The 16,961-nt window shown below is 37.7% G+C and overlaps 2 protein-coding genes across 4 annotated transcripts in view; one reads left to right on the forward strand and one right to left on the reverse strand.

Moving 5' to 3' along the window:
• Positions 1-16,961, reverse strand: part of smc6 (structural maintenance of chromosomes 6) — a 26,648-nt gene continuing 9,687 nt past the window's right edge. Inside the window, exons 1-27 of one of the 3 annotated variants that reach the window (XM_044374277.1) lie at positions 15,004-15,383; positions 13,631-13,779; positions 13,427-13,538; positions 12,108-12,213; positions 11,826-11,962; positions 11,243-11,304; positions 11,061-11,141; positions 10,821-10,922; positions 10,130-10,249; positions 9,790-9,885; positions 9,464-9,610; positions 9,248-9,336; positions 8,951-9,121; positions 8,648-8,826; positions 8,108-8,309; positions 7,893-8,007; positions 7,618-7,778; positions 6,836-6,971; positions 6,644-6,724; positions 6,373-6,543; positions 5,911-6,048; positions 5,494-5,639; positions 4,281-4,406; positions 4,054-4,159; positions 3,398-3,550; positions 3,176-3,273; positions 1-2,633 (exon numbers count right to left, since the gene is read on the reverse strand). In XM_044374277.1, coding sequence (XP_044230212.1) covers positions 2,546-2,633; positions 3,176-3,273; positions 3,398-3,550; positions 4,054-4,159; positions 4,281-4,406; positions 5,494-5,639; positions 5,911-6,048; positions 6,373-6,543; positions 6,644-6,724; positions 6,836-6,971; positions 7,618-7,778; positions 7,893-8,007; positions 8,108-8,309; positions 8,648-8,826; positions 8,951-9,121; positions 9,248-9,336; positions 9,464-9,610; positions 9,790-9,885; positions 10,130-10,249; positions 10,821-10,922; positions 11,061-11,141; positions 11,243-11,304; positions 11,826-11,962; positions 12,108-12,213; positions 13,427-13,538; positions 13,631-13,765 — 3,258 coding nt within the window. In that variant the 5' untranslated portion in view covers positions 13,766-13,779; positions 15,004-15,383 and the 3' untranslated portion in view covers positions 1-2,545. Of the gene's footprint in view, positions 2,634-3,175; positions 3,274-3,397; positions 3,551-4,053; positions 4,160-4,280; positions 4,407-5,493; positions 5,640-5,910; positions 6,049-6,372; positions 6,544-6,643; positions 6,725-6,835; positions 6,972-7,617; positions 7,779-7,892; positions 8,008-8,107; positions 8,310-8,647; positions 8,827-8,950; positions 9,122-9,247; positions 9,337-9,463; positions 9,611-9,789; positions 9,886-10,129; positions 10,250-10,820; positions 10,923-11,060; positions 11,142-11,242; positions 11,305-11,825; positions 11,963-12,107; positions 12,214-13,426; positions 13,539-13,630; positions 13,780-15,003; positions 15,384-16,961 lie in introns of those variants that run through there. The other 2 variants (XM_044374276.1, XM_044374278.1) reach the window with 2 other exon arrangements.
• The window catches only part of LOC122997901 (tudor domain-containing 6), a 9,788-nt gene continuing 8,195 nt past the window's right edge, over positions 15,369-16,961 (forward strand). Inside the window, exon 1 of the mRNA XM_044374242.1 lies at positions 15,369-15,452. The gene's annotated coding sequence lies outside the window, so the exon portion shown is untranslated. The remainder of the gene's footprint in view (positions 15,453-16,961) is intronic.

A 16,961-nucleotide genomic window follows, 5' to 3' on the forward strand; every position in this document is an offset into this window, starting at 1 on the left:
GGGGGGGGGGTTGTAACCAGTAGCGTTATTTGACTCTTTCTACTGGGATGGACTATTGTCGGGTACTGTCAAGGACGTGAGTAAATGTAACATTATCTTGTCTGAACTTTAAAACTATCTTAGTTTATTTCTGTACAGTACACAGAGTATCATATAAGTGAGTGACTTTCTGTGACTGATAAATGTATCCTTAGTTTATTTTTGTGCTCTATAGGTGTCTAGATGGTAACCCTAGATTTGTGAAACTCCCTTGAGATTTGTATGTATTGTTCCTCCATTGTTGTGCGTATTGTTTGTCATTGTACAAAATAATTATGTTTTATGATGTGACAACTCTGTGCTTAAGGTCTGGTTAGGTTTAGGCACAAAAAACACTTGGTTAGGGTTTGGGAAAGATCATGGTTTGGGTTAAAATGATCAGTCGCGGGATCTTTCATGAATCTAGGGTTACCATCTAGACACAATCAGAGTAGGTTTGCTCACAGACTGTTCATATTATTTACAACAGTTCCTGACAGTCAGTAGACCGATCCAGCAGGATTACACATTAACGTTACTGTTTACAGTTCGCGGCAAGTAGGTCTATCTGCAGACTCGCAGTATCTACACCACACACCCACCTGACCCTTCTCGACCAGGCTAGAGCTGGTTCTGCTCGAGGTTTCTTCCTGTTAAAGGGGAGTTTCTCCTTGCTGCTGTAGCCAAGTCCTTTCTCTTGGGGGAATACTGGGTCTCTGTAAATTATACAGTACGGTCTAGACCTGCTCCATGTCAAGGTGCCCTGAGAAAATTCCCCGGCACTATATAAATAAAACTGACTTGACTCATTCGCAGGTTTGTGTCTAAACGGTAACCCTAGATTTGCAAAAGAAACCATGATCTAAACCTAACCAGTCACATCATAAAACATAATTATTTTGTACAATGACAATGTGCACAATAAAAGAACAACACGTACAAATCTCGTGAGAGTTTCACAAATCTAGGGTTACCATCTAGACATGACCTGAACTGAGTTACCCTGCTGGATTGGTCTACTGACCTTCGGGAACTGTCCTAAATAATGTGAACAAACTGTGCTCAAGACTGCTCTTCTTGAGTCCTATTTTTAATTCTGTGCATTTTACTTTCTCTCTCCTGTTTGAGCTCCTTGTTTTTATTATTATTATTATTATTATTATTATTATTATTATCATCATCATGGAGTGAGAGTTTTCTGTGATGGATAAATGCTTTGTTGCATTTTATCCCCTGTAGTTTATTCAGACTAAGTGTCTCTCTCGTGACATTATACTTTTTTTACATGTAAATCTTTGTGCGTTTTTTGTCTTGTTTATGTCTGTGTGTGCACACATTTGTGTTTTGTGCTCTGGTGTGACTTCCTTTTCTCACCTGACCAGCTAAGAGTACGCAATTTTCATACTATTTTTAAAAAATTTTTTACAGTAGTAATACTGTAAAAGGTTTAAAAGTCAGGAAATTGACCCTCTGACAGCCTGAGTTTCTCACTATAGACCTAAAGTTATCACTCTTTCTGAAACTTGGTTCAACAGTAGTATTTCTGATGAGGAAATTCAAATTGAGTATGTTTTGTTTCGAACAGATAGTGCCAGTAGAGGAGGAGGCAACATATGTCACTTCTAGACTGAGGTCACAACTTGTTATTCCTCAAATTGAGTGTTTTGAGAGTCTTTTTGTTAAGATAAGTTTTTATCATTATAAACATTTGATTATAGGGAATCTCTACAGACCTCAATCTGCACCTTTTGAATCCACTAAATGTTTATTGTCTACAATTATCTCTCTTAATTGTCCATCCATTTTTGATTATTTTAGTGGACTTTAATGTAAATTGGTTTAATTGTTCCTCTTCAAATGATAAAAGCTTATTTGATAGCATAAATTTAACTCAACTCATTACCAAACCTACCAGAGTTACTGAAACATCATCACTTCTGCTAGATTTGATATCTGTTCCTCATGCAGGCAGGATTATTGAGTCAGAGCTGCTTTCTGATTGTTTCAATGACCATTCTGTTATTTTCTGTGCTTGGAAGATGAAAATCCCCCGTTTTCCTCCAAGATACATAAGTAAAAACATAAATATTGTTATTATGATGATTGTTTTGTGTCATTGGATTGTTTGATTTATTATCATCATTATTATTATTCATGTTTTGTTTTTTTTTTGTTTAAATGTTTGTTAAAACACCCAAACAGACCAAAGAAGTTTCAGCTGATAACGCCGCTATTAAGAGACATCGGTGTTGCTGGTGAGACCAATAACAGACCCTTCAGGGTGAAAAAACTAATCAAATGTTAACTTGATAAGTAAAAGTACCTCTGTATGCAGCCAGCACATCAATATCATTACACAATCATAATTTCTGTCTCATAATACGTTCACAACTTTATCTACAGCAAACAAACTGATAAAATGACATTAACAAGCAGCAACTCCCAAACACACACAATAACACTGAAATATACAGTAATCGTGCACATAAATGTCACCTTTCTATGTTTTATTTCACTGGAGTTCGCTTCAAACATCTTCATCTCCTGTTTGACTCGGCACTCTTTCCGGATCCTGAAGCTGATGGATTTTGATAAGACTGGTTCTGGGTAGACTACTGAAAGACACAAAGCGAAGGTAACATTCAGTCAGTTGTTGAACATCACGGACACAGTTAAAAAAACTCTTTAGAAAAGCAAAGAGGGACGATAGGAAATGAACTGTTAAAAGTAGAATATGGCAGCTGCAGAGTGGCGCTGTAATAAATACAAACATGTTCACGGTTTTGTAAACAAAAACTAAGAAATTATTTATCAAATTTGCTTTTACATCATGCATTTAAAAACTATTAGTAAAGGGCAAAAAACACATTTAATTATAATAACAGGAAGACAGACTAGTAAATAAGAAATGGTAAGATTTAAAAAGCCCTTTTATAGTTTTTATTCAAATGCAAAGGTACTTAATCACTTTATAAATTTATTTACAAATGCATCGGTTGAGTTATGCATTATAATTAACAGCAAAAACTATTTGTAATTAATTTGGTGCCACATTACATCCTCTATACAAGAAACAAAGATGTAAAGGTTAAAGTAAAAGTAAAAAATGTGGAGAGAGCAGCATGTAAACACAGACAGATATTGAAGAGAGCGTCACCTAGTGGTCAGCGGCGTAATGAAGATAAACTGTCGAAGGTGCTGCCGCCCTGACAGCTCCAGGAGCAGATCCAGAGAGATTCTCCGATTGTGCATGTCCTACGCAGGAAATGAAGGAGATTCATTAATGAAAGCGACTGAAAGCCACGGTCGAGTAAAGCTACAAACTGTGTGTGCGCTCCAGATCGCAGTGTGTGTATGTCTGACATCTCTGCGCGCTCACCATGTAGACGTCAAACTCATCGAGGCATCTGAAGGGTGACTCGGTGATCTCCCACAGGGAGAGCATGAAGCAGACGGTGGAGAAGGAGCGTTCGCCACCGGAGAGGGACCTCATGTCACTCACGTCATCATCCTCCCTGCCAGGAGGATTTACCTTTACGTGTGCAAGAAGAGAAGGTTTGTGTATTACTTGTATTGAGTTAAACAAAAAAAAAAAAGTTTCTGCCAGTAGCAGGTTTCAGTTATTTGTTTAAGGATTTTGGGTAGATTTTTTGAGTAGAGACAGGAAATGAGGAGAGAGAGAGGAGGGATGGACTCGAACCGGGGCTGTTAAGTTTACATGGTCAGCATCTTTGTCCACCAGGACGCCTGAGCAGGTTCCAGTTTGATGCATTCATGTGAAAATGTAAATCATCTTCCTTCAAGATTTCCCAATTTAACTGTAGTTTAGTTTGTCACCTTTCAGAATAAAACACAGCCTCTTTATTCAATATGATAGCTGCAATAAAACAGCTCAGTAATTCTAATTCTTGCCTTTATGGTAACTGCTAAACAAAACAAAAACACAATGATCATGTGACACGGAAAACGCTGTAAAACAAAACAGGCGACAAACTTTCAATGCATTTCCTAAAAATAACTGGTGAACACACATACCGAGATTGAGAGTGTTTCATTGTTGTGGTCAAAAATCATGGAGCCACAGCAGTTCATCTTTATCAGGAAGTTATTGAAGTACAACTTGCATCTCACAGAGAGTGACCTTCAGGAGGAAGAGGAGGAAAGCATCAGGCAAAAGCAGGATTTACTGTATCTCGTCCAATTAAACGTTATAATAATGTATTTATGAGTTGTTTTTTTGAACCCACTGGACTGTTATTTACCTACGCATTATTTTGTATCTGTTCTGCCGGTCTGACATGATGTTATCGAGCCGATCGATGAATTTCCGCAGATCTCTGACTTGGTTGGTTTTCTCTCTGTAGAGAGCGAGGGCCTCGGCGTACTCCCTAATGAGGGCAGAGGGAAGAAATTGGCACAGTTTAAAGATTTTTCTGATTCCTGCCTTCAGTGTGCACATGTAAAACGAGGACAGAGGATGATTTAGTGATGGCCAAAGGGTAGATTGGATTGAGGTATTTAAAAAAAAAAAAAAATGTCGGTGGCAGAAGTAATCTCATTGGATGAGTTGAACCTCACTGGCGAGAATTTTGTCTGACTAGTAAACCAGTCTAGAGGGAGAGAAGGACACTTGGTTCAGTAAAGTAGGACTGCAATTAAAGTTTTAATATATTTTCAATAAATTGTTAATCTGACAATTATTTTTAGATTAATATAATTTAGTGTATGGAATGTCCTGTGTCCTGAGAGCCTGAGGTGATGAAAACGTAAAGATATTCATTCAACAATGATATAAAACAGAGAAAACCAGCAAATATTAACATTTGAGAAGCTGGAATTTATTGTTTTTGCTTAATTAAACCATTTTAACAATTAATCAATTCAAAATTGTTGCTGATAATTTTCAACAATTGTCTCAGCTCTAGGATAAAGCAGTTATTTAAAGATCCCTTGCAGTCATGTTTGAAGACATTAAAAAAAAAAAAAATCCTCTGCTCAAAGTAATAAATTGAGTTTCCTTAAAATGACATTTCCTCTTTCTCCCTCATTTAAAAATCCAGAGTCTGCAAATATTGTTCATTTTAAAAGCTGAACTGAGGGATGAAAGATGTCTCCTACTTCACTGAAAAGTCCATTTTCACTGTATGTGCACTGGAGGCTTTTATAAATTGTATACTGGACCATGATTGGCTCCAGACTAGTTGTGATGTGACTGTAAACCCACCTGTTAAACTCAGATTTTCAGTTTCCCCTTCAGCGGATGAAAGTGAAAACAGCCTCCTAGTGTCAAACTCTACATCATTCAACTGAAGTAACACGAAGCAAAACACATTTCTGACTGGAGGGAGACTTTAAGTTTATATTTTCTGTATAGATCTGCTTCTTTGGCTCCATCCGCTCTGTCTCTGGGGAATGCAACTAAGATTCAACCACTGTGAAAGTTTTTTTTTTTTTGGAAAGCTTGTGATTTCTCACCTGACCACCTGCTCCTGCTCACCATAGTTGCTCTCGTACACTCTGATCTTATTCTTCAGCCGAGTGATTTCTATGTCGATCTTCTTGGTGCTGCTGGTCACCTGCTGCCGTTCGGGGCTGATCTTAGTGGCTTTGGCCAGATATTCCTGTCATCACATGTGATATCTGATGAAAAGCTGGGAACTCTGAATTTTTGCTAGAGACAGCTGCAGTACTCTCTTTGATCATCTCTCTAAATCATCTCTTTGATCGAGTTTTCTTACTGTTAGCTGATCTGGATAGCTTAATGTAGCCTAAATGCTACAACTGGACATTTACATGACCAAAAATTATATCCCTGAGGTAAATGTAACAACTAAAGATGACCTAATGAGCAACTTACATTAGCACAGCTCTTGTCAAACATGTTATTGTTACCTGTAACTCGTCTTCTTTTGAGGAAAGTTCACTTTTCATAGCTTGGATGTTGTCTTCATGAATCTTCAGTTTGTGTTCGAAGATCTTAAGGTTTCGTTCATGTCTTCCACACTCCGCCTCTAACTTCAGATGCTCATCCTTTGAGCAAACAACAAACAAATAATAATCAATATCACCATCTCCACTTCTGGTGGAAGGTGTGAGATTAAACTACATCTTTACAAAATTACTTCACGACACCGGAAATGATTATTCAAGAGAAAAATAACGTTGTCAATTTAAAATGCTTTACATTCAAACAATTCACACATCGCAAACGTTTTAAAAAGCAGAGGATGGAACAGTGGCGTCAAAACCACAGAAACCAGCCAGCAACAGCAGTGAAATGTTGCCTACACTCTTCTGGTTTCTGACACTATTTTTAGACTCTGAACAAAGTGACATGACAATGCAGTGGTGTACCTTCAACGGCTCCATGTCCTCAGAGAGCTGATCAATTCGTTCTCTAACAGACGAATACTTGGAGTCTGCGTCTTCTGCCATTTTTCGATACTTGTCGAATTCTGTCTTTGCTTCATGAACCGTTTGCTTTTCTGCCTCGATTTTCTGTTGGTTCTCTGCAGCGACTTCTTCCTGCAACGTTTGAAGATTTGAAAATATTACACCTTCAAAAAAAATGACAGTGGGATTTATGTCTGTTTTGAAAGGGTGCAAATAAAAAGTAAATGATCACCAAGGAGTTGATGTCATCAATCTGCTCGTCCCCAACAGTCTCCAGCTCAGTTATCGTTGCTTTAACTTCATTCACAGATACCTGCATTGAAAACATAAACAAAGAGCAAATTAAATCACACACTACCTCCTTTTTCTTTACTCTTAAGTTGGACCGTGTTCTTCACACTTTAAAAGAGTACGGTTCACTGACCAGAGTCTTCTTCAGGGTCATGATGGTGTTGTTCAGCTTGCTCTCCATGGTCAGGATGTCTTCGCTCACAGAGGTCACGTGGAGCTGAAACCTGGACAGCTGAGCCTGGTGATTCTCCAGGTCTGAATCCAACATACTGTGACAGGCAGGATCGATTATTATCTCCAATCAAAACATCACTCAGCTGTAAATTTACCTTGTTTCTAAAAAAAACTTATGATAATGAAAATAAAGTTTCCAAAAAAAACAAAAAACTGATGTTAGATCACTAGGTCCCATTTAATGCCATGATGAGAGGAGTCCATTTGAATAACCCACTGATGGGTTTTTGCATTCACATCCTAATGTTTTAAAAATTGCTTTTTAGATTTCCTATTATAAATATTTTTGTCTAGTCTTTTGTTGGTCCTCATATCATGACAATGAAATGAAAAAAATACAAAATCATTCACTATTCGAAACAAGGCAATAGATGACAAGGCACAAGATGCCCAATTTTCATTTCCGCTTGACATAAAAGAGGGTACAGCAATAAAAAAACATCATACTTTCGGTTTGAATATTTCACTCAGTGTAAGTATCAAATGGTGTCATTGAAGCATGAGGACAGGAAAACACAGACTACTGTACACAAGACAATGTTGATAATGTCAACGGTGTCTTTTAACTCAAAATCATCTAATTTTTAAATGTTATGGAAAAGTCGTTTTGACACAATTAAACATAATCTCTTTGCTGCCTTTTGTTCCCAGCTTATTTTATCGTCGTGAAAGCTTATCTACCTTATTTCAGTCTCGAGATCCCCACCGAGAAACTTTGCCATGCTGAAGTCAGAGGTGTAATAACGGTTCGGGTACACCTGATCTCCCTCAGCAGTGAAGGCCTCACGGCAGTTTTTGGGCGGCCAGCCTTGCTGCATGACCCTCCTCGCTCTTTCTTTTTCCTGCAATCCAACATGAAGAAGAGGTTCGACTGATTGAGGGTGAAATGAAAAATAACTGTGACATCACTCCTGCAACAATCATACATGCAAAACCTGTCTATGTGAGACACTAACTTTAATGATCAGAATCGATTCTATCCCTCTCATATCAATAAGGCAGTTGATGATGACTGGGCTGGTTGCTGTGATTATGTCCAGTACAGCTGGGTATTCTGGATGACACGCCTTCCTACAAACGGCAAAGTAGAAAAACAAAATGTAGCTTTAAAACATGTCAAAAAATGTGACACAAAAAAAGTGAACAAATCACAAAAGCTGCAGCTGCTGACCGTCCATGAATGTTGTAAACTTTTTCAGAGAAAGGACTGACGATGATCTGTGGCCTGTTGCCCCTCGGATAAAAGCGAGACATGAGCTCCTGAAGGACCGCCTCGTCCTTGTAATTGTCACAGCAGAAAGCCTTCATGAAGCTCCGCAGACAGCACTCCACCGCCACAGCTAACGCGGGATCCTTCAAACTGATGCACGCCCCTGAGAGCAAACACAGACTGTCAACTGAAATATGTACAATTGAAACAACTGAATTTTCTGCTTCACTTAAAATGATCAATTAAATGCATTTAAATGCAGATCATTCAGTCAAAAATGATCTGCATTGTAGTTTTTAAAGGATAGTAAGTCATTTAATTCCTCTGCTGATTAAATGACACTTTTACAGGTGACTAAGTTTAAACAAATAAATCAACATTTGAGAAATACATTATTTGCATTCTTACTGAGACTTAGATGAGAAGATCGATACCACTCTGAGAATGATATCGATCTTCTCGTCTCACTCTTGACAGGGAGGCAATAAATAATAAAGTCACCTATTGGACCAACAGGTCTCTTGACAAAGCGTCCCGTTGCATAAGCCTCAGCGATAGAGCCCAACAGGTCGGGCACATGATCTCCGAATCTTTTCAGCTTGTTTGATCGACTGGCGAGGAGCTGATTCTTCCTCTTCAGTTTGGACTCGTAGGCAACCTGGATATTCCTTTCTTCCAGTCTAGTCAATATAAACAGAGCTTAATCGTGAGATTTCACTGGAGTGCAGGGAAACTGGGCTCCGACTCATACGACACTCCTCCTTAACGGTATATTTATGAGAAAGAAAATATAAATTCTCGTACCTCAGTTTGTCCTGTTCTTCCTTTCCTTTGAAAAGAGCCTGATGGTTGTTTTTAATCTCCTGATTTAGCTGTGAACACTGATCGTCAAGCTCTGCAAGCTGCTCTTTCAGACGGGATAACGTCTTCTGTCGTTTCATATATTGTGTCTCTCCCTCACTGTTCAGGCTCCCACTGAAATACAGTACATACAATTAATCTATAACACATCAGAAATATATTGGAGGATATAAATTCTTATCAAATGTAATGAAGACTTCCTTTATAGTTGTTTTTTTTTTTACATTTCTTCTCTCCCACCTTGTTTTTGCCTTGTTAATTTTCTCCAGGAGAAGATTTTGCTCCTGCTCTGACTGTTTGAGTTTGTTCAGAGCCCGAAAGTAAACAAGCTATGGAAGAAGATAGATATGTCACCATAACCGATATATAACTCATGTGCACTTGACATATTAAGAAATAAATTGAGTTTTGAAGAGACACAGGTCCAGCTTGTCATATTTGTACATTTTGTATTACCTCCTGTTCCTTGTGAGCTTTCCTAATGACCTTCACTTGCTCTTTCATCTTGAGATTGTCCTCTGATAGTGATTCTTGTTCTTCTCTTAGACTGTCAATTCTGCTTTTGATGCACTGAAGTGTTTTATCTACTTGTATGACCTTAGTCTGTGTGAAAGATCAGAGAAAGAGTGAATGTACCTTCACAGGCAACGCCTAAAATAATTTACTTGCACGCTAGATCTTTTTTTTTTTCTTTCCGGTGGAGGAGACCTCCTGGTGGTGATAGTTCGTAAACAGACTTGTATATATATATATTTAACAGGAGATAAACATTTATGACTCACCTGACAGAGCTGAAGGTTGTATTGATGTGTGTAATTATTCTCTTCCTTTTCAATGTCCTCCTTCAATTGTTGTACCAACTGTTCCTTCTCTCTGACCTGAAAGTGATTAAAAAAAAAAAGTGACCTTGATCGTGTTCGAGTGCATTATGCAACTGATTGAAAATTGTGTGCTCAAAGGCAGTTTCAGGCAAAACATTCTTTCACTTTTCAAAAGGTTTTTTCTTCTTTTTCTTTCCCTTTTTCCCCTAATATTTGATAAAAAAAATCCTCATTTTTAAGAAATTCAAAAAGCAGCAGATAGTAGACTTACTAAAATGTACCATATCTAACCAAATCTTACCAAACACCATGCCATTGTTTTCTTCAGGTTCTCCAAAACCTCCTTCATCTCACTGAAGGACGACAAATTTTCATATCGTTCTTTCCTCTGTAGAAACTCTTGCTTCAGGTCCTTGAGACACTGAAAACAAACATTTGAACTGGTTTGTTTTACTTGAGGCAAGCTGAATACATGTTGCATTATTCACAAACGTATCAGTACCAAGAAAAAAGCACATGTAAGCAAATGTTAATATCAGGGCTGTAACTAATGATTATTTTCATTATCGATTAATCTGCTGATTATTTTCTTGAGTGAAAAATGCCAGTTTTAATTTTGCAGTTTCAAAGGCGACGTCCTCAGACTTTTTGTTTAGTCTGCAGTTCAGATCATTTTCAGGTTACTGTCATGTTTGAAAAAGAAAAGCATTAAATCATCACATTTGAAAACCTGAAACCAGCAATTTTTTTAGCATTTTTGCTTGAAAAATGACTAAATTGATTAATTGATTATCAAAATAGTTGCTGATTAATTTTATGTCGATCGACTATTACATTAATAGTTGCAACTCTAATGAACATTTCATTAGATTTTCTTGGTTGTTGATATCAAGAATTTGTCAGTAAATTTAAGTGTGCAGGCTACAGCCTTGATATGGAAAAACCTGATGGGATAAATCAATGGTAAGAAGTTTGTGTATTAAATATTTTACCTCCTCTTGTCTCTCAACCTGCTGCCGTGTGACTGTCTTAGTGTGTTTGATGTGGATGTAATCCCTCTTCATCTGTTCAAGCAGAGTTGCTTTCATGAAGAACTACAAATTAAATAGGCAGATAAGAGGGAGGAAACCAAAACATTCACTTAAAAAAATGTTCTATGATCATATTAACTTCTTTCAATACAGGTTGAATCTTAAATTTCCGAGCTAACAATGAACATGGTGGTGTTGTACCTTATACTTGTCCGCTTCACTTTTTGAATGCAGGAACTGTTTACTCATTTCTTGGTTGAGAATGGACACTGGATTATCCAGCTGGAATACACAAAACAAAAATAATGACAACGTTTCAAAAGGGCAGAAAAGATTATTAGTGCATCCACTGGAAGTACTTTTACCAGCTTGACAGTAAATACCTGGATATTGAAGTGGTCCAAAATGGCCGTCAGTTCCTCCTTCTTGTTTGAGATGAGTTGCCCTAAAATACAAGTTAGAAGTAGTGAGGTTCATACCTCTGTTGTCCTGAAAAAGATAATCATTAAAGTTGCATAATACTCTTTACATTTCATTTGATGCACAACAGCAACACAGCCAGCATCTCTCTGACAGAGATCATACGGTTGGTTGAACACATTTCTTAGACTGAAACGTTATCTTGCTGCCCAAGTTTAGGAGCAAACTTTTCAGCGTGCTCATTCAGTAACTGGCATGCTGGTAAAGTGCAGTTTAAGATCTTTTTATTTATAAAATAACCTAGTGACATTTACAACACATGAAAGACATCAGTCCAGCTGTGAATGTAAATATAAGATACAGACGGCGTGATGTGAAACAGTGCCATGCATATAAAATGCACACATGCGAGTTTATAGAGGAAAATTCCTAACCAAGAGTAAAGAATGTATACATCTTAGGCGAAAGGTCTGATTAAAATACTTTGTCTTCACTCCCAAGTGAGTCACCCTGGCATGAAGAATATCTGTAATTCAGCAAAGTCACCTGATTTACTCCTCAGCCTGCAGGTCCGACATCCATCAACTGAGATCCGATGCTGGATGGAGATGCAGTCACCGTAGATGTCCCTTTTATAAGCGTCTGGTCCTCTGTTTCTCAGTTTCACTGTTATATCTGCGGTACTAAAGAGCAAACTATACTGTGAGAGCATTCTAGTAGAAATACCTTGCTGGTGAAGAGATTAAAGCATTTCCAACAACATTAATAAGGATACACATTGATTTGTCATTGAGGACTGGGTTTGATTGATTGTCGACTCTTACTTACTTTTCACCGAACTTCACAAAATCCTTCAGTGACACTCCTCTGTTTGTGACAGTGGCCTTTCCACCGAGGCCCACAATCAAAGCTGTCAGGATGGCACTTTTTCCACCTGAGAATGAAATCGGGAAACAACATAGACGAGAGATTAAATCACTGCATGGAAAACTTACCGCAGACATATCGCAGGTAGAACTAAAGAATGTATGCAAATAAACACAAATCACGTATCCGCAGGAAATACATTAGGAGGGCTGGCTTTGAATAAACAAATTCTTAGTCCTGTGTTGTAAAGAGTGGTGTAACTTCTTTCCATAGATAATTAACTGCTTTAATTTAAAAATCCGTAAATTGGATTTTTCACTGTTATTTTCACTCTACAGATGAATTAAGTCATGCAAACGCATCTTTTTAAGTCTCCCTCCACTCAAAATTGTGTTTTGCTTATTGTTACCTCACTTAGATGTTTGACCTTCACACTAGAAGGTTGTTTTCACATATATCTGCTAAAGGGGGGGGGGGGGTCTGTCTCTCTATGTTCACCCTCTGAGTTTAAGATGTGTATATAAGATGTGAATTCTGTAAGATCACAACCAGTTTGGAAGCCATTCTTGGTCCAATATGTAACTTACTCTAGTGCGATGTGGAAACCAGAAACCTCCAGTGCACATACACATCATATGTCCAGCAGTTAAAAAGAAAAGAAAATTGCTTTGGTATTCATAATTTGTAGATTTTTAACGACTTAATAACTACTTAAAAACCCTATCAGATACAAATTATTGCAAGCAGAGTATTTATATATGTCTTAAATCATGTTTGGAGGGGATCTTTAAAATCTAGTGTCTTTTAAAAAACAAAGCATATCTTTGAATATTACCACAAATGTCACTGTCATTATCAAGAAATCACTAACGACTTGTAGCTCATTCCCAATAAAAAGACCAAATAACAAAACAATCATTAAAAATGTCTTATTTAGACAAAACCCTAATAAATCAAATAATCTCCTAATAATATACTGAGGAGATAACCCTAATTCGGTGCCCTACATTCTAACTACTTTTGTGCATTTTAAACACTATAATAACGATCTTAGTTTAAAAATGACAGCCCAGATATTTATGTATAATTAAGAAATAAAATCCAATTTGTTTGATTGTTTAACAAACAAAAATGGATGATCAAGTTGCCTCTTTTTGGTTTTATAGAGTAACATACTGCATATATGGATTTGCTTGTCACCCCGGACGGGTTGGAATGTGTTAAACATACAAGCCAAAGTCAACAGCAGGTTACATGACATTAACATATCCGGTTCTTACTTCCATTGTTGCCGACGATGAAGTTCACATGGGGCCCAAACTGGAACGGACCGAGCAAATAGTGACACATGAAATTCTTGACAGTGATGCTTTCAATGAGGCCGATGTCTCCCTAAAAATACATGCAGCAAATATTAGACACCCGTTAATGAGCTGCTGAGGAGCAAAGACAAAGGATTTGTGCTTTATAGGGAAATGACTCACCGTGTGAGTGAATTTGTTGGAAGATGGTTCCTGATAGTTTCTATCATCTGGTGCATCTTCCAGACCCCCAACTGTTACTCTACGGCTCTTAACAGTTGTCGGGTCACTGATCACTTTACCTTTCCTTTTACTCATTGTGAAACAAGTCACTGAAAATACAGTTAACAGGAAGGTGCAAATGAAACAGAAGAGCAACGTCAGTAACCATATACATATTTCCTTTACTCTAGGGCTGCAACTATTTTCTTTACCTGCTAATTATTTTCTTGATTAATTCATAATTGTATAGACCATGAAATGTAAAAGAAATTGTTAAAAAATGTTCTTTTCCCCACCTAACAGTCCAAAACCCATTTGCAATCATACAAAATAGAATAAAAAGGACATTTTCAAATATGAGAAACTGGAACCAATGAACATTTGGCCTTAATCGTTGATCAAAATAATTTGCCGATTCATTTTCTGTTGATCAACTTATCCTTTCAGCTGTACTTAACTCAAAAACAGACTTTCTATGAGTCAGTCTTGACAGGCTTTGTATCAGATTTTTTTGGCAATGAAAAACTTGCAGACTTTTCTTTTGTAAAAACCACTAAGCGTCTTTTTGAATTATGCCAAGTGTGTCAACAACTTTTATTTATGTTCATTGTTCCGTGCTGTCTAAGCACGCTCTACTAGTTCCTTCCTTTTTGAGTGATACTTTTGAAATGCAGTCCGGGTTGTGTCTGCTATTTTGAGAGGCGTAGAAAGGTGACGTCAGAGCTACTGCAGGGTAATATTTGAAGATACTGAATAGCTATAAATAATGCAATTGCAAAAACTGGTTTCCTAAAGAGTGAAAATGTGAAAAAAAGAGAGATTTTAACCTTTTGACTTCAAGCCAGGAAGCCACATGCTGAAACCAGCAGGCTCAGCAACAACAGCAACAGGTGTTATTATGCAACACAGCTCTGCAGATAAGCATTTACTCCAAGTTTTGGGTTTCCAAATGTTAGTACTGATTCGTACTAAGATTGAGATTCATTAGGGATATATAAACCTATTTCAAAAAGTTTTGTTTATGTAGATGGATATGCAACATGAAGGCTGCAGCTCTAAATGACTCTCAGTGAGACAATCTGTCTGAATAATAGATATCCCAGACAAATTACGGCATATCTATCATTCAAAATCCACTAAACACGCAGTCTTTTCCCCGCCAGTCAGCAGAATTTTAGAAAACCCTCAGATCAGTGACGAAACGTTTTCAAGACAACACACATAAGTCCAGAGCTACAGCCTAAAGCAACATGTAAATACAAAACAAACTCTGGTATACTCTTTTAGCACTTTGGATCACAAATATGATAAAACTGATTATAGACTTCGCCTACCATTGTGCGATTGCCTGTGTGTGCAGCCTGCAAAAATAACATGGTCATACAGGCAGCAACGTTTTAAGACTTCCTGGTCGGAGTGTTGTGAAGTGAACTGCAACACTCTTGTCACTTGTGGGGTGACTTCACTTGCAAACACGGAACACAGGACGCGCTGCGTGATTGGCTCGCCGCCCACCTGTGTATGCCTCCAATATCAAATGCTCCTCTTTTTCAATTAAATGTATGCTTACAAGAAGCCTTACATCGTCCGACATTTGCAGTGTAGCTGCACTATGACAACAACTATTCAAAATGTTACGCTTGATGTCCTGCATGTAGGTATTTTTCAAAACGCTCAAAGGAAGACGCGCGCAATCAAAACCTTTAAAAACACGTGTGAGTACCCGCCCCTCATCTCCTGCCATTGAACCACAACATGAGATGTGTCGCCTGTGTCAAACACGGTGAGAAAATACAAAGCGATTCGTGTTTTAGTTTGTAATAATCTGCAAACCGTCACCAACCAAAAGGAAATCTGATAGGCTCCGAATTTTTTCCAAGTCTGTCTTAAAACAACAGTCAGGTGTCCATATGAACACTGAAAGAGGTTTTCCTCGCTGTAATCATTCCTCCTGTTCATACTGGCTGTTAAAAGAAGCCCCTTCAAATGTGCATTCAATGTAAGTGATTGGGGGGCAAAATCCACAGTGTGTCCACACAGTTATTTTGGGCAAAAATGCATTTAAAAGTTTATATGAGGCTTCAGCAGTCTGAGTTAGTCACATCAAGTGGATATCTGCCACATTTACAGTCTTTTTAGCATCAAATTCCCTCTTTGTGTTTCCACAGACAGTGTTTCCCTGTTGAGCTGTGGTGGAAGTATAGCAACAAAAAGAGGAACTCTGGCACTAAAAAGACTGTAACATTGAGAGGTGTTTACATGATTTTTCCAATTTGGATGGCTGGAGGTTCATATTAGCGTCATAGAAACTTTTAAATGCATTTTGACTCCCATCAGTTATATTGTAAGTGCATTACGAATGGATCTTCTAATGGTCAATATGAACAGGAGGAATGATAATGGAAAGAAAAACCTGTTTAGGTATTAATTTGTTTAAGTTGTTTAAAGACAGACTTGAAAAGTTGTGATACCGTCCTTTTAAGAGGGCCGTGTAGCCCTCTGTTAAATGCACCTGAGAAACTATGGGATATTTTGTTTTAATTAGTTACCATTTATTTTGCATTGGGAGTTAAGTTGCACTTAACAATTTATAGAATCTTTAGTAAATTTCCAGAGTAATTTACATGACATCAGGATTGTTTTACATAAGTATTTAGCCTAAGTAGGCCTATGTTCTGGAGTAAGACCACTGTTAGCTAAACTGTTTAGACCTATTCTTTACACCCTGGGTGTCGGACCCCCCCACAGAGTCACAAGACAAATTTGAGCGATCACGAGAGAATCCCAAAGTCAGGAAAATGAAACAGAAAAAGCTAAAAAAAAAAATTGTTTTATTCTGTATTCATCTGTTTGGTTTTCTTGTAAAATACAGGGTATCTTTAGTGGTTAAGGCCTATTCAAATTAAATGCTGTGAGAAGGCAAGACTGTTTGCTTGAAGTGCTCACAGTTTACAGAAAAGTGTCTGATAGGCCTCCTCTGTGCTGTAGACCACCATTTTTGTCCATATATGACTTAAAAACACGTCAATGAGCCACACTGGTCCTTCACCCTGATAAGTATGGGCATTAGTTTGTCACAACCTCTTGACTTTTTACTGAAATTCTTTGAGAAATTTACAATGTAGTACAAAGTCAAAAGGTTGTGATATGTAGCATAAGAAGCTAGTGAAGCACTGTGAAGAGAACAGCGTTTTAACTACTCTCTGGAGAATGAAAACGTGATCACTGTTAAGTGTTTGGGGCAGTTTTTTCAGTTTTTTTAACAAACTAACTTGCCCATACTCTTCAGGTG

The sequence above is a fragment of the Thunnus albacares genome, chromosome 15 (genome assembly GCF_914725855.1).
Source record: "Thunnus albacares chromosome 15, fThuAlb1.1, whole genome shotgun sequence".
Taxonomy (NCBI): Eukaryota; Metazoa; Chordata; class Actinopteri; order Scombriformes; family Scombridae; genus Thunnus; species Thunnus albacares.